This window comes from Solenopsis invicta, chromosome 14 (genome assembly GCF_016802725.1).
Source record: "Solenopsis invicta isolate M01_SB chromosome 14, UNIL_Sinv_3.0, whole genome shotgun sequence".
In the NCBI taxonomy this organism is placed as follows: domain Eukaryota; kingdom Metazoa; phylum Arthropoda; class Insecta; order Hymenoptera; family Formicidae; genus Solenopsis; species Solenopsis invicta.
The window spans coordinates 8413558-8432103 of record NC_052677.1 but is presented as its reverse complement, the minus strand read 5'-3'; the positions used below and the strand labels follow the sequence as shown (position 1 = coordinate 8432103).

The window sequence follows — 18546 nt, the reverse complement described above, 5'->3', positions numbered from 1 at the left end:
TCCTAAATAATATGTTTTATTAACTGCCATTTATGGACACTCACATACAATAATAATAAAATTGATCACATGTTTAGAGAGTCAACGAGTTATTCTTTAGTTTTGAAAAGGTGTAAATTAAATTTTGAATATTTTCTCGTTAAATTTGCCGATGTCGAATTTTTTTTATTTACGAAAAATTCATGAATTATTCTCATATTATTCATAATCTGCTAATTTTGTTCTGTCCCTATTCTTCACATTTCCTAACTTTCGTGCGAGTCGTAATTACTATTGAAAATTATAGTCCTATAATGAAATTTATCAAAAGAGTTCGAAAAGAGATTCTTATTCAATTTATATATTAATTAAAAAGCATTATAAAAAGATTATAAAGAATTTGCGTGTTGTGCTATTTAATGCAATAATGCATAATATTGCGTGATCTCGATCGATGCAATATCCCGGATAGCTCTCGTCATCGAGCATGTTGCACATCGTATAGTACTGTTTTCAGTATCCTTACTGATATTTAGCATACTGCTATATATTTTACATATTCATAAGTGCAAGGACGGCAATTACCTCTTAAGATGCAAACGAGTTAGAAACAAAACTGTTTGTGCGTTCCTACTTGGCGCCTTTTGTACTAGAATCTGGAAAATCCATGCAGATTCCCACATTGTAAAAACACGGAAAAAACATGTGCTGAGATTATTATCAATGATTCATGGAATCGTACTCGTGCGAATAATTTCAACTTTTATACGTATACAAGGTGTCCTAGAATTAGCGAAGATTTTTTTATGAGCGAATTTTTTTGAATATTTTGAGTCGAAAATCCTAATATGGAATTGTCGAGGCTATAATATTTTTTAAATTATAAATTATTAAAGTTATCCAATTGTAGCGCCTAGAACTCACGCGCTCAAGCATGACACTTATTGTTAGTACACCGAGAAAAAAAATTGTTGAAGAACTAAAATATTTAATCCAATACGTGCAACTAAATATCAAGTTGATTTAAATAAGTCTTGGTTACGAAATTTTAATGGTTGACACGAATGAACTATACTTTTCTTTTCTACCATTTTAAATAACTGTTGAATCAACTCGATATTTACTTGATCGTATTGACCTAAATATTTTAGTTTGTTAACAAATTTTTTTCTCAATGTACCGTAGTGAACTATCAAGTGAAGTATGTCAACATGCTTCATCTGATAGTTTTGATAGTTTGATTTATGCATCGCTTGGCATTTCGTAACGTTATGTTAATATTAATCTTTATGAATAATTTAAATTAAATAATCACTGACGAACAAGACAAAGTTTAAAAGTGACTCCTTATCATTGTATAAAAAATTTAAATTCATATGTAGAAAGTTAATCAATATACAAGGACATCCTCATCACTCTGCTATCATCCTCATCACTCTGCTATGTGCCATGCTAATATGTGCCATCTAGGCGCTATAATTGGATAATTGAATAACTTTAATAATTTATAATTCGAAAAGTATTATAGACATCGTATTCGGATTTTTGACTTGAAATATTTCGAAGAATTCGCTCATAAAGAAAACTTTTGCTACTTCTGGGACACCCTGTACATCTCCTACTCAGAAATGTTTTTATGTATTTGCATTCTTTCGTTGTAAGAATCGTTTTGCTCTCTTTTAATATTTTAATTTATATACTATACAAAATGTGCAATTTTTACAATAAAAATTAAGACAAACATTATTTTGCCGAAATTTAGTTTGTTGTGATCGACAAAGTAAAAAAAAAACCGTATGAACATAGATTTTTTTTATGTTTTGCAAATGATTAACATAAATTATTTTCATTTATTTTATTATGTATTTCATTATACAACAGTCATAACGAAAAACGTGTTTATGCAAACACACGTGCAAGAATTAAGTATTTTTTTAATGACACTGATTTCTAACAACGTTAAGATAATATCCTAGTATAATTATCCTAGTATAATTAAGATAATATCCTAATATATAGAAAAATAGTATTTCTAATTAGTGATCGAGCGAATAATTATATGGAGTAAGTACATGGAGCGATGACGAGGTTTAATCAATAGATTTAATGGATCGACTTCACGCCTTATACTAGCACTTATTTGCATTGTAAAGTGCTAGCTAGAAATCGTAATTTCAAAGCGTGTCGAAAGTAATAATGACGAAGGTGAATTTTGTGCTGAGTAAAAATACAATAATAACCCTGCAGATGTTCTCTTTGTAATTCTAATGGTCATTTGGCATCGCAAATACGTGAAACTATATTTCTCACATTATTGCTGCGCAATCAACATTTTACGTCGTTATTCGAGTCATACCGTGCAATAATTGAAATAGGCAATGATAGTCTCCATTTAATCGAATATTCATGCCGTTTGGAAATGTAGTAAGAATCTTGTTTTTCTCTTTTTTTCCTTCTTTTCTTCGAAGTTTTGTCTCGGAATATTTTCTCATCTCTGACACTGCAACACAAAATTTTCCTTGACTTTTTATTTTTGATTACTCATTTTAAGCAAAAGAAAAAAATCTGGTTTTTTTGTTGCTCAGTGTAATCTGATTATTGAGAATACTTCCTTGTGATACTTTATTTCCCGTAGAATATACAATAAATTAATAGCATTTCTGTTTTCTTCTGTACACGTAGGCAATTCATGTGTTGTTCTAAATGAAGTTTTTCCTTGATTTTTTCTAGTCTAGGTTATTTTCTAATATATTAAAAATAAAAAATGCATTAAATCTCTTTGACAAAACCGGAAAATTTTAAACTGTGTGGAGCTTCTTGATTTAAGAAATGATGAATAAAAGCAAATAAAACGGACAAAGTACGATCAACAATATGATTATAAAATAATTGATGCATTTAAATAAATCATGATAATCAGGTAATACATAATCAATTTTAAAATTATGTTTAGAATTTACGTGCTAAAGTCAATAAAAATTTATAATCATTACGAATAACAAAAACATTTGCTAACTGCTAGTCCTGCTGCATTGCAATACAATTAAAATACATTACATTTTATCGTCATTGACTATCGGATCAAATCTTATGACTGCACGCGACATCTTCTTTCATCGTCGATAATGTCACCGCTTACAAATACAGACGTAATACTTTTGTCGAAGGTCCACGTAACGCGACGCCGGTTAGAAAGTAAACGTGCAGTGTGACTTGACATAACTTGGCCTTACGTGCATTTGACGCCGTCAATTTTACACGTTTTGTTCTGTTCCTTCTGTCAACCTCTCTTCTTTGAACCTTGTTTGCAATGTTTGCATACGCGACTCGCGCGATGCATCGTTTTGCATTATCTCAATACAGCATTGTATTGATTTAATTTTTTCTACGTAGTCGTATCATTATTATTATTATATATACATATATATATATATAATTGATTATTAAAATTATAAATGAATTTGATTTCATTTCATTTATACATCATATTTTATTATTATTATTATTAATTATAATAATATTATTTGACGTTAAAAATATATTACGGTTTTAATTTCATTTAATGCTTGCTTTGCGATAATATAATGTAATTTTTTATTTAATTTACTTATTGAATTATTGCTGTCTATACTATTTTAATAAAAATAAAAAGTTTTGTTAAAGTTTGACAAAGCATAACCCGTTGAGAGATACTCGATGCAATCGATTCCGCGTTTCGAGCCATACACTCGGCGAACAGGATTTAATGTTTGCACTAGAAGTGCGTGTCAGCGTAACCTGTTGCACCTCCTCGAGACGTATTATGCAATGAGAAAAAGTCTTATTCGTAAGAATATTATTCAACATTATTAAAACTTTTTTTACATGTGACACGATAGCGCCGGTGTCAATGGCATGACACCGGCGCTATCGTGTCACATGTAAAAAAAGTTTTAATAATGTTGAATAATGGCATGAAAGGACTCTCGCGTAGATGATGGAATTTATAAAAGCCCCACTTGGCCATGTTTTTCAGTCAAAGTTTATCTTGCAATTACGATACGAGAGAAACAAATAAAATAAAAAAATCCAGCAATCTGTCACAGGTGAGCGACGTCGAATTTGCGTCAAGTAATTGTGTTTATAGTGCATGAGCCTCTCTGCAAAGGTCGTTGGTTCTCCCGCAAGATTACGCGATTTTCTCGCTTGTCTCGCGTAACACCACGTAATCGCTCCAACAACGTTATCTGACTTTTCTCCGACATACGTCCTGTTACGTAACCGCGCTCCGCCAGTAAGAGCCGATCAGGAAGAACAATTAGAAAGCTGCACACAAGCGTTCGGTCCGGTCGGTCGCGTGAGTGCTTGTATGCGACATTCGGCCGGTCTCACTCACTCACGTTTGTTCGTTCGCGCCGCGACCGATGGACAGTGATGGTCCACGATTCTAGCGATTTTTAAATGTCGGAAAATTGTCGCCACATTATCTTATTACTTGTAAGCAATATTAAAAGAAAAAGTAGTAAGAAATATATTGGGAAAAACACATATATTATCAAGTCTGTAAGAATTTTGCCGAGTATATTCGTGATACGCAAAGAACGAAGTATGATACCGATTGATGAATATAATTCTTTTATCTTCGCGAGCGTAGCGTCAGCAACTCGCTACTAGGATCAAATATGGAGAACTCGTCTGGACCGACGACTTTCTCGAGCTCAATACATCCTTGGCTTCGACAGCCGCCGATCCACCTCTATATTACGCACCTTCGTAATCGAGCTTCTCTCACCACTCCTTCTCTTCGCCTACTCTTTCCTTCACAGAGTCGAGCTAGATCTTTGCTCACTTCGAGGAAGCCACCTCAGTGATAATTCAGGCCCACGTCAGAACTGTTCGTGGTCCTTGCTCTCTTACGAATTGAGCGCGCGATTTCCTCTTCGCTCCGTGATCGAATCGTTCGATTTTTCGAAAGTGATCGCTATTAATTCGCGATATAGTTTTCGTAATTTAGTTCGTATTATTCGCTGTTCGCAAGTGATACTTTCTTTGAGTAAATTCGATCGGTTTTACACCCACAAAAAGTTGTTCGAACGGAAGGGATTTCAATTCTTTAATGCGACGACAAACGCAAGAACGAAAATAATCTTTATTGTTTTATAAATTCCACATCTTCTTTTAATTTGGATTTTTATTCTATTGCTCGATAATACGATAATAGATTTAACTTCTACTTTGTTTCTTACGCGATAATAATTTACAATTTGCTTGCGCGTTTGTACAGCATATGCATCTCACAAAGTTTCGTTGATTTGCGTATTGAGATTTTAAAATCTAATATTTTAATATTTTAATCATTCAAATATTTTTTACGACGAGCCTGTTTCGCGATAATATCAGATATCACGCAATTCATTGAAATCAAATATGTACTGTAAAAAATAACATAGATAGATGATAACAGAAGACACTTCCTCTCGTATCTTGCTTACGTTCTTTAAGATATTTCAAGTTTCTGTTACGTGATTTCGATTACGAAAAAATTAATCATCACATATAAATATTCAATTCCGATGGAGCACATGCCAATCAACACGTCATTTACACGGGTAAGTTTTGCGCATAATTCGAAGACTAAAAATCAAGGTTAAACAAAACAGAGCAAGGCCCGGTTTTTATTATCTAGTTAACTTATGGTTAAATTTGAAGTTTTAGCCAGTAAGCTTCACCTGTATGATATCATCGTGGATAAAGTCCATCAGGTAAAACGTCAGGTAAAATTTAACCATTAGTTAATCAGATAATGAAAAACCGAGCTTAAATCATACATTGATCAAAATAAGTATGTAATTTTACTGTGAAAATCGATGGTCATTTTTAACCTTATATTTAGCAGTAAAAATACAGAATGATTTATAATTTTTCCTCTAAACATTACATTTATCATTTGAATGGAATAAAGTTTCCAGTAAATATTATTTGGGTTTACTCTCTGATAGTAAAAGTCATAACATGACAGTAAAATTCATATTTACTGGAAACTTCATTCCGTTTGAATGATAAATGTAATGTGTCTAGAGGCAAAATTATAAATTACTCTGTATTTTAACTGCTAAATCAAAGGTTAAAAATGACCATCGATTCTCACAGTAAAATTACAGGTCAAACAATGGAAAGAAACAATTTTTTATTTTTGTGAAAGTAGTTGACATTATATCTTTTAATATTTCGGAGATTAAGGGTACAAGTCTAACATCTAAACATATCGCAGACAGTATAATCCGCAATATAATTCTTATTTTTATTCTATACTAACCTTTTAATAACGAAAATTAAAAGACAGAATCGTGTCTGTGATACGTATAAAAATGAGTTCGATCCATTCGGCAGATGGGCATGAACTCGCTTTGCAAAGCGTAGTTGAGCGTGGTTACGCACGCATCACTCGAGAGATAATTGATTTGCTATGAATTGCGAATCGCGCAAAACTTGAAAAAAAGAACTCGTGCTAAAAAACACTTTACGACGTCGTCGCTTACCAATTAAGAACCGTGATATCACAATACCAACGGTAAAATCCCATGTCAAGGGGTAAATTAACTGTATGAAAGAAGTGAATTTTTAAACACGTACATGTAATATTATGAGTAAACTCAGCAATACGAGAAGTAAATTTACAAACGATCTGAGATTACACTACATTCAATTAACGTTTCATAATATTTTAGTATTTTTCATTGAAATAAGAGAGGGATATACAAATTTTAAGTAAAAAAACTACAAAAAAAATTAATAAATTTATCAGAAAATAAGTACATTTTCTTTGTAAATTCTAGACGGGAACAAAAACAGAGATCTCTACGTTTAAAAAAGTTTGTACAATCTATTGTACATAGAGCTTGCCATTTTTGGATAACAAAAAGCACAAACTAATATTGTAATTAAAGATTGGAAAATTACAAACATTTGTGTTTTGTCACATTGTTATATACTTTGTTCACAAACCAGAATATCGCTTGTAACATACTATATGGTGAACATCTTTTAAAAACATATTCTTTTTTCGTTATTGAATAATTATGGTCGAGAGGATATAGTTTCTACAATTCTGTTGAATATCTTAAGATCATCTTATATTACGATGCGAACGGTTGGCCATGAAACACGAGAGAAATGCCAAGGTTGTTCTATAGTCACTTGGAACGGGCGGGCAATCTTTGTCCGTCCTGGCGGATTTTTTATTGCCGATGTAGCAAGTCCGGTAACAGTTGGAAATGCCCGCAATGCCAGTCATGATGATGGTGATGCGGAGTAATTTTCTCTTTGAGTTGGAAGAGAAAGAATTCCATCCACGAAGAATAAAGTGACGAAAGGTGCGCGCGCGCGTCTTCTCGAAGTATATTTTTGTCCGGTAATAATAGTTCGTTGTTCTTAACGAGATAGGCGGACGTCGACGTTCTCCTTCAACCGACCAGTTTGACAACGATCCAATCAATTTCAAATCACGGAGCCGGACGAAATCCGTTTTAAAAATAATCTTTCCGAACGTTTCATCAAAGACCGACCGCTCGCAACTGCTTTTATTCCTTCCCAAATTTTACGTAATAAATAATTAATAAATGTAATTAATATTCCGATAGGCAATCTCTCATCAATTTCATGTGCAAAATAAGAAACGGGAAGTACAGAAGTCACCGCGGCCATCTCCGAGTATTCTTCCTTATTTCTTTCTTTCGGATTTCTTTTGAGAGATTTTCTGTTTAGAAAACGAAAAAAAGTTTTTGATAAACAGAAATGTTACGTGGCATTTAGATCGATAGCTCGATCGATTTTATATTTTATTTTTGATTGTTAATCAAATTTTATTTGTCTCAAACGAGTTTCGCGCAACGCGTAGTGTCGCGACGTTGATCGATCGAGACTTTGCTTGATTTAACAACTTTCTACAAAGTTGACGTTTCGCAGAACGTAATATGCACACGACTATGTAACAGAGATGTATAGGTATAAAAGGCAAGATGTCAGCAAGACTACTGCTATGATTCCTATCTAAAAATTAAAAATATGATATTTAATATTATGAAATGGACAGAATGAAAGCAAAGCGTGATAAGCAGAACTGGAATAAATAGAGAATAGAACAAAACGTAAAATAGACGAAACATAAATGGAGCGTATGTGTAGAGCGCAAAAAGAGACGAGACTGTAAAAGGTACAAAACGCGGCAGACAGAATGCAAAATAGAGATGTAGTAAAAGAGAAAATGTGATAGACAGAGTCTAGACGGACTATGTCATGATACAACGGAAATTAATGATTCGGATCATTTAAATGCTGATAAGTGAAAAAAAGAAATTATATCGCAAGAAGCATTATCTAATTTTTTTTTTATCAAACTTCCTCGTGTAATAGCGTATAACGATCACTTTCTAAATCGTTGCTATTGCAACTCGTGAAACGTTATCGATCGGACACGTGCTCTCTGCGTCTCCGGCCGGGTACGATTATAGCAATGATCGCTCGTCCGCGCAACAATATCCGGGGCGATTATTGCCATAATTACTCCGGGACCAACGGACAAGCGTAATTTTCAACGTTCGCGCACGCTCGAGTGCCGTAATCATAATTGTCGCGGGTAACTTTTTGCAACGCTGCTCCGAAAATACCAGCAAGCAATTGTGACGCCGTAATTGCCGTGTAGGTAACAAGTCGGTCGAGGTTGTACGTGATAGGATTTTCCGCCGTTTTTCATGCAAATTGTATATTTCGTGGTGAATTCGAACGTGGCTTTATTGATGTCTTGTTCACTTCCGCTTTGTCGGAAAAACATCGATGGTAGCTCGTTACAACGTAACGACCATAAATTTTCTAGACAGATCGTATTTTGTAATTGTATATTATTAACTAAATTATAAAATAAATATCAACTAAGTTTAATATTTATTATTTCATTTATTTGATAATATAATTTTTTTTAAGTAATAAATTCACAATTAATACATATTTGTATACTTGATTATAAAATAAAACGTATGTTTATACCCAACATATTCCACACGCGTGAATTCTTAATATAATTATTGATGTATAATTATTACGTGTACAAAATGCAATAGAAACAAATTAAAACGAATTAGTCGTTATTACAGCTTAATTCAAACATGCTCATAAATATCTTACATCATTTTGCGATTATATATCTTATTAATCTGTGGACAGTAGCTGTGGATGAATGATTTAAGCGGTCACGTTAACATCGCCATTGATCTCGTTCATTCATACTTTTACTATTTTCTCTACCTCTTTCTCTCGTAAACAATAGAATTGGTTGCTCGTAAACTTCCTTCGGCCGTGCCGAATGCGATATCGCTACGTTAAAACGTCGTAAAGTTGGACACCTGTTTCACTTTGCATTCGAGATTGACAGCGTTTCTTGATATATTGACTAATTTGGAAAAATTTCGCTGACACAACCCGAACGAATGGGTGATTATTTACGACGCGTGCTACTTCTCGTAATGCAACGTAAGCAAACTAATTCTTTCCAAGTGGCGTAAAATTTAAGTGGGACGTGTCTTCCAGATTTGCAACAATACAAACACTTGCACGTGCATCAGCCATTGAGAGAAAGAGAGAGAGAGAAACAGGGGCAAGCACACATACACTGCACTTGTGGTGTACGGTACTTAAACGTAGTTGTAACTGGCATTAATTGTTTTTAGCGTTAAATTTATGACTAGGCTACGCACAGTAAGTTGATATGTTGATGTATCTTGATGAACAGTACCGTTATTTCTCCACGCGATTTTCCCTATATTATACGAGTTCATATAGAGAAAGCTTCAAAAGTATTTAAATGCTCTCTTCAGATGAATGTAAAAAAAGAACGTGATTATCGGCGTGATTATCGTTGAAAGACAACCGATGGAAAGTCTGTTACAATGGCCTATTTTCTGTGAAAAACAAATGCCGGAAACAACGTAACAATAATATCATTATGGTAGGAGTATATTGTTATTTGGGTCTTTCTATCGCAAGTGTTAACGTTATTTCGAAACGAATATTTTATTCCTTATCACGTGTCGAAATACCGTCGCTGCTCTAGTACAATTGCGAAAATCTGATCGCTGACATCTAAAAATCTAATATCGCGATTTTACGTAATTTTGAACACCTCGACGTGAGGTGTCCGATCTGTCGGCGTTGCGATTTTTTCAGATTCGTGAATCTATTTTTGCCGAGCTTTTGGACTTTTTACAGGTACTCAAAATAAAGAATACAACTTTGTGATTATTATTGAACTGGGTCTGTCATCATAGATAACATTTAACGTTCCATTTTCCGCAGCTGTTGCATGTTTCTTCTAATAGAAACTTCTCACGTGCCCGCAATTCGCGTATTTTTTGCATCCGAGCATAAAGGCGAACATCTCATCTCTTCTTTTGTGAGACCGTTTCGGCATCGACTGACCTCATTACCTACATTTTATCGGGGAACCGAACGAGAATGTAATAATGACGGAAGGAGTAGGGGGAGTCAAAGTCGAATAAACGAGCTCATGAAAAAAATAAATCGGTCAAACAAATAACGGCACCGACTTTCCGTAGCTGCGAACCGAAATCAAAGAATGAGAAACGTAAAAATAGCTGGATATTTGCATCGATTAAAGATCGAATACTTCAATTGCATCAATGTCTATTTTACCACACAATGGGTGCTTTCCATTTAATGACACAAATTGACCCTAATGTCGTTTTATCTGTTTTAATATTTAATGAGTGACAAAGACAAGACGACGTTTGTTCACATAACAGCACTCAATGTAGATTTGAAGTCAGTTTAACTTACTTCTTATCTCTTTCTAATTCTAAAAGTTAGAGAAAACGATAAAAAATGCTGACATTAAGGTTAATCTACTGGTAAAAATGCGATCGCATCGTAATCGGGCTTTGAAACTTGTTGAATACGCGATTCTGTATTTAAGAAAAAAGAAATAATTTCCATTTTTATGTTTTCCTTTGTTCCAAAGACATTTATTTCATTAGATATGTACCGCAAAGAGAAAAATTAAATACATATATCTATTTTTAAATTTTATGTTAAAGAATCTTACATTTTACAAGAATGAATATATTTTTAATTAATATTTTGTGAAAACGAATCGATACGGATAAAGCTATTTCTCCCCCCCCCCCTTTTTGAAACAATATACGTCTTTCGTAGAAACTATATGGGTCTTCTCTTCGGAAAGGAGAAACTAAAGGAAGGGAGAAAGGCGAGGGAGGAGGAGAAGAGTGGCCGAACCCAAAGATGAAAAGTATCGGTTTTGCTGTCCCTCTTTCTCTCGGTAGCGGCCCATCGTAAGCAGCAGTTTGCTTGTCACGATGGGCCCCAATGTCTCCGATTATTCGTTTAACGGGACTCCCACGTCCACAACGTGGTCGGAGAATGATTTCTCCAGAAGGCAGCGGGTTGAAGATTCGGTTCGTCGCGTTCAGTCTTCCTCTAGGCTTCAGCGCGCATAGACTGTTCCGATTCCGCGTACAGTGCCAAGAAATTAATCCGCGAGTGACAATTCCAACATAAATCGTCAATGTCATCGAACGAGTTGTGTGAAAAAGAAATTGTGATTTTTTTTCAAATCGCGATCTTTTTCGGAATTGATCTGACACAACCCAAATTTAATTTGACTCCGCCGGCCTCTTGAACGGAATATTTTAAGCTGACTCTGTTATAACGTGATAAAGTGATGATATAATTATTTGCTATTTGATTGCCAAATATAATAAATCTTTAATGATCTGTCAATATTGTCATAACACTTATTTAACACTTGTGCTCGTGATACTTGAAATCTTGCACACTTCGTGGAGAAACCCGTTTTCGCATGTGCCTGCGAAGGACTGCGAGTTCAAACTTTTGTCATCTCGCGTTGTGCACGTTTTCGCGGGTTTGCAAGAGGCTTTCTTGTCGGAGTGACGCAAGGACCCCGGTCTTTCAACGTTGAAATGAAACGTGCACCATAGTCACATGCTGTTCAAATCGACAGTGAACGTCGACGCGAGTAGGAACTTCTTGAGTCTTATCTTCAAACGACGCGTCTGGATATCCGTCAAAACTTGTCTCCTCGAGTTTCCCTTGCGTCATCGAAGTGGAATTCTCATCTTTGAATTAAATTCGATGCGAAAACCGTATAATTAAAATCTAAAAAGCCGAACCTTCGGACCGAAATTGTTACAAGCTAAGAGAAAAAGTTTCAAGAACGCGGAACGACACGGGACGGAGAGAATTTTTGAAATTTAAATATTTATTATTTAGCGAATCTTCGATCTTGGATGTGTCGTGCTGGTAATTCGCATAGACCTTAAGCCAGTCAGCTTTGAAATATCTGTCTACACACATCGCACGGCACGTCCGTGCTGTTGACGCACGTGCTAACTCATTAAGCGATCCAACACGGGTTCCGTACTGTCGAACGTAAGTCGACGCGCGAGACCTTTGAAACTCGTGTCTCATTTTCCGCCGATACCTTTATAATTGCGATCATTTTCAGCAGCATTTTTAATTTTTTACGAATTAAGTATATCGAGTTTCTTTTCTCTCTTCGAAAGGTGTTCCTGGAGCATCGGGGCAAGGATGAGGTAGGACAACTAGTTGGTGCCAAAACCCATGGCGCAACACCCTTAGTCATGGCATGTCGGAATGGACATTACGACGTGGCGGAGTACCTCATCGAAAAATGTGGGGCAGACGTGGAGCAGCCCGGATCAGGTCAGATTACAGGCCATTTATTATCGAGAACAATCGAGAAATGACGTTTGGCAAAAATACGTGCTTTAACTGTTTTCTTTTCTTTTTTATTTTAAGTCGGATTTAAAATTGTTCTCTTGGCATTTTTTCTTCAAATTTTTCTCTCTAACAATGATGACGGTAAACATTTTAAATTATAGTCGTTTTGATGAATGTCTCGTATGCTGTAGATCAGGGATGTCCAACCTTTTTACATCTGTGAACTACTTTTTTTTTAGTAGAGCAACTTCGCGATCTACCTATGTACACGATGCGTCCGGAAAGTAATGTCAGCGATTTTTTTTACAAAGAATTTATTGAACCTTTCGGTACAACACATCAAAATGCTTCAAAATAAGCTCCTCTTGAGTTGACACATCGGCTCCAGCGAGTTTTCCAGGTATCGAATGCGTCACGGTAGGCCTGGAAGGTTCTTTAAAGCCGCGATACAAGCTGCTTTGATCCCCTCAATTGTTCCAAAATGCTTGCCTTTCATGGGTCCCGTAACATTGTCTAAAAAGTTGGGCTTCGCACATGTCCAAATTTTCCTGGCACGTTTCAACTCGGCGCAATTTTGGTCGTCGGTTAGCACTTTCGACACCATCTTCGCGCACACCTTCCACATGTGTAGATTAGTCGTAATGAACGATAGTTCTCATGAACGATAGTTTTTAGTATGTCTAATAACTGGGACACTAAACGGACACTCAATTGACGGTTTTTGATGACGACGATTATTAGACATACTAAAAACTATCGTTCATGAGATCGTTACGACTAATCTACACATGTGGAAGGTGTGCGCGAAGATGGTGTCGAAAGTGCTAACCGACGACCAAAAATTGCTCGCGCAAAGTGTAAGAGAAAAAGTACAAAATTATATAAAATATGAAGGCCATTCACTCAGCTATTTGATGTACACGTGATTATAAAGTACAGTTGATTACAACTGATTACAGTTGATTACGATGTGATAACAATTACTAAAGTGATTTTATACGACTGTGTGAAATCGATTGTGATCACAGCTGATTTCATTGTGATTACAAATGATATCACAGTGATTACAAATGATATCATTGTGATTGCAGTGATTACAAATGATTTTATTGTGATTGCAAATGATTTCAATAGTATTACTTGTTATTATTGCTAATTTCAATGTAAATATTGTTACAAATTTATCATAATTTTAAATTATAATATATAATAATAGAAATCATTAATTAATGCTTTAAATAATTTTAATATGATTGATTAGATTTTATTTAACTTTTAAAGCAACATGCCAATTCTTTAAAAAGTTTAAAATAATAATATATATAATATTATACGAGTATTTATTAAATGTACATCATGAAAAAGTAAGAAAATAAAAAGTATTTTATAGGATTCATAAACTTTATTTAATTCACAAAGTAGCTTGTTATAATAATCATAAAAAAGTTATAAAAATATGATATCATAACAAAGTTATAAAAATATGATATAATAATTATAAATACTTTTTTATCTTTTGAAAAACATCATGGCTTAGCCTTAAGTTTAAATCAGTCATGCATGGAGCTGAAATAGTTATAACATATTGTTTAACATCTATGTACCCTTGTATTTCCATTTGCACTGGATTTAAGCATTCTTCCTTATTATCTACAGAATACCAATGGCACAGTGCTCCCACAATATTTTTATTGCCTTTAATTCGCGCAGTGTTACTGATGGAGTATTCTCTTGCCTTCCAGAATTTTTTTTCCATATAGGCAAATCCAAGGACAAAACCTATTAAACATTTTTTTATGTAACCGACGGTTAAATTTAGCGGCCTGTTCTTACTATTATTATGCCTATGGAATTTTCTCGTGTCTGTCTGACACCCGACGTGCGCGAAGTCCTTATGCGCACACGCATAAGCGTCTCATGGTCGCATGTTATCAAGACTGATTTCGTTCTGATTTCAAAACGACTCGCAATGATTTCACGTGATTTCTCACTTATTTTTCTTTGATTACACTGATTACGCTTTTAGTTTCATTTAAATGATTTCAAAATATATTGCAAGATTACACGTGATTACGAATTGATTTCACTATTGCATGTTATTACAAATTAGGTGTACACCTGATTTTATTAGTGAATGGCCTAATCGAGCATCGCCTAATCAGTAGAGGAGCCGAGTAATTCACAATTTAAATCTTATGGTTCTCTTATCTTTTACAGGTATCCTTGTTTCCCGAGTGTTGATAATTATTTACAGACAAGACTATTCCAAAACTCCTTGATATGTTTATTATTACCGTATAGCTGCCGCTCTCATGATTGATTGTGTCGCCAAAATGTCACCGATAGGAACCAGTTTTCTTAAAAAAACTCTGCACTTTGTTTCAAAGATACAATCAATTCAATGTCGCCCACTCAAAAAATGCGGAAAGATTTAAATGTGTGTATGCTGCACCCAGTTCCCCCCCCCCTCTCTCTCTCTCTCGAAAAAAAAAGAGAAGGTAATAAAAGAGAAGGTAGATATAAAAAATATGGCAATGGAAGTAACGAAATAAAAGAAAGAAATTGTAACACTTCCGTGTCCAAGGATATCTTGGAATGACGAAATTGACCGGGAATCTTACATAAAATCAAATTATGTAGGTGTTTTCATCATGCACTTTATTCTCTTTATATATACTTGTATGTATACATACATGTACGACATACGTATATTATAAATGTCGCATAATTAATAAATTATTTTGATCATTTTTTAACAGATTATTCATTTAGACGGTGCACCTTCTCGTTCACCAAAAGCAACTCAATTTAATAATGGAAATGTTAATTATGAATTACAAATCTCATCAAGTACCCGAATTTCATGTTTAGAAAAATATAAATTTGAAAACACATTAAATCTGCCAGAACCGGAAAAAGTTAATTTTTCGGAAATTTTGAATATAACAACAAGAGTCAGTAAGTTTCTCAGGTTTATCAATTTATTATATAAATAAAGAAAGTCGACAACACTAACAAAAACTAATTATACAATACATTACATTTTTTAACACAAAATATTTTCCAATAGTTCTTAACGTAACAAAGCGCCTTCCGAAGAGTTCCGGTCTATTGCATAATTTATTAGTTGACGCTGCAGCGTCTCACCCATATATGACAAAATACGTGTTTGGCGGGAGTTAACAATTTATTATTAACTAATAAATTATGCAATCGACCGGAACTCTTCGGAAGGCGCTTTGTTACGTTAAGAACTATTGGTAAAATATTTTTTGGTACACAGAACTCTCGAAAAAAGACCAGCGTCTCACCCATATATGACAAAATACGTGTTTGGCGGGAGTTAATAATTTATTATTAACTAATAAATTATGCAATCGACCGGAACTCTTCGGAAGGCGTTTAGATACGTTCAGAACTGGAGGAAAAATATTTTTTTGTACACGGAACTCTATTATGTAATATTATAAAATAAATGTTTTATAATAATTTTTTTTTTTTTATTAAATAAACTATGTTAAACGCTAGAACTCTTTCTAGAACTCATCTAGAACTATAGATCTTTTAAAATCCTACAAGAATTGGGTCTGGAAAATGACGCAGGACAAACTGAGACGCTGCATGAACCTGGCGTCTCACTTTGTTCTATACATTTTTTTCGCTTTAAAAGCCAGAACTATTTGTTTTATCTATCAGGAACTATAGAACTATTGTAAATAAAGCCAGAACTCTCAACATTTCGTGAGTTTCCATGAAATGATACGCCAGCTTCACACACACATAATTTTACTTTATTTTAATAGTTCTTGCAGTGCTATAATTTTTTTAAATTTATTTGATTGCGATCAACTAAAATAATGATTTTGAATGGACATAATTAAAGAAGAAAAAATGATCTACCAAAAAAAAAACGTGATCGACCGGTAGATCGCGATCGACTGGTTGGGCACGCCTGCTGTAGACTGACACAATTTACTGCAATTTACGTGACTTTATTTTACGATTATTAATAGTGTTTTTCGTTGGACGGCACTCGGTGCGTTTTGCACTAAACCGACACTGAGCTCTATTGGAGCTCGTGCCGAATTTCTACATTTAGTGTGCACCAGTCCGGCCAATAAAGTACGCTACAAGTTTACGTAATTTTATTGTTTTCGTAAGTCAAAAATATTAAAGCATCCACTTTGCTACTAAGATCTGACCAGAATATTTTTTTTTTTTTTAAACAGTGGTTTTCGAGGGTGAAACGATCGAGGGTGCACCACCTTTGTGGTGCGCGGCGGCTGCTGGCCACTTAAACCTAGTCAAGCTGCTGGTGAGACGAGGAGCCAAAGTGAACTCAATCACGAAAACAAATTCCACACCTCTCCGCGCTGCGTGCTTCGACGGGCATTATGATATCGTCAAGTTTTTAGTGCAACACGGTGCAGGTAAGAAAAGATACAAATATAAATTTGAGAATTGTTTTTATATAGATATCAATACGTAAATTATTTTTAAGTTTCGGATAATATTTTTCCTTTATGAAAAAGAAACGCAAGTAAAGCTTCGCGGTTCAGAGAAAAATAAGACAACTGCAAGAAGAGTATAAAAAGGGGGATTCCGGACCCCGTGCGTTAATCGTTATATGGGGCAAAATATCTATTCAGATTAAACAAAATTTTATACCAAGTTTCATCTAAAAAAACCCACATAATTTTGAGATATTGCAAGAAATGTGATTTTTTAGCAATATTTTTTTTCCTCCGATAAATCTATTAACTTTTATAAAAAAATTCATGATTATAAAGGGTATCCATATACATAAGTTTGAATTTTGTTGCCGTTCTTTGCTGAAAATTCTGTTTTTAAAAAATATAGAATTTTTGAAATTGCATTTTCTCTTAATCTAAAAAATTGGCCACTTTAAAAAAAAATTTACTGAATAAGTCATAAGACATTATTATATTCAATATTTTTTCAGATTTTTTTATTTGGTGGAATGTGGCGAGGAAAAATAAAAATCAGTTTAAAAAATTTTTTGATCCCAAGTGTATTCGATTAATATATGTATATCAAATTGTTTTAACTTATGTATACGGATATCCTTTATTTATAATCATGAAGTTTTTTGTAAACGTTCATTTAGATTCAGCGAAGAAAAAAAAAGTATTGATAAAAAATCACATTTCCTGCAATATCTCGTAATATAAATTGTATAGGTCTTTTAAAATGAAACTTGGCACAAAATGTTTTCTGATCCGAATGAATATTTTGCCCTATATATAACAATTGATTATTGGACGCGGAGCTGGAAATCCTCCTTATCCCTTTATGCCGTTTGTGAAAGCATGCAATACGCTAATCACGATTCGATTTTTCTATTTTACAAAAGAAAGCACTTTATATCGCAAAATATTTAAGATATTTTGTAGAGAGAAACTTGGTCGAAATCCTATCATTTTCCATTACAGATATCGAGATGGCGAATCGACACGGGCATACGTGCTTGATGATCGCGTGCTACCGAGGTCATGTTAAAATTGCCAAGTTCCTACTCGCCCTGAAAGCGGATGCGAATCGCAAGTCCGTGAAGGGCAATACGGCGTTACACGACTGTGCCGAGAGCGGATCTTTGGAGATACTGAAGATACTTGTCGAGCATGGCGCCCAGATGGACGTGGACTCTTATGGAATGACGCCACTCCTCGCGGCAGCAGTAACAGGTTAAAGCAGAAAGTTCCACGCACCACTCGAAGGTTCCCCTAAAACAGTTTATTTAGCTCGTCCGAAGTGATCTGTTCCGCGACGTTTAGACGG

At 34.5% G+C, this 18546-nt stretch overlaps 1 protein-coding gene across 4 annotated transcripts in view; it reads left to right on the top strand.

Annotated features, from left to right (window-relative positions):
- Nucleotides 1-18546, top strand: part of LOC105194484 (protein fem-1 homolog CG6966) — a 33748-nt gene that overhangs the window by 11839 nt on the left and 3363 nt on the right. For 2 of the 4 annotated variants that reach the window (XM_011159411.3, XM_011159412.3), the window contains exons 2-4: nucleotides 12570-12729; nucleotides 16977-17177; nucleotides 18201-18452. In XM_011159411.3, the coding sequence (XP_011157713.1) occupies nucleotides 12570-12729; nucleotides 16977-17177; nucleotides 18201-18452 (613 nt within the window). Of the gene's footprint in view, nucleotides 1-3963; nucleotides 5568-11253; nucleotides 12436-12569; nucleotides 12730-16976; nucleotides 17178-18200; nucleotides 18453-18546 lie in introns of those variants that run through there. The other 2 variants (XM_026136666.2, XM_026136668.2) reach the window with 2 other exon arrangements.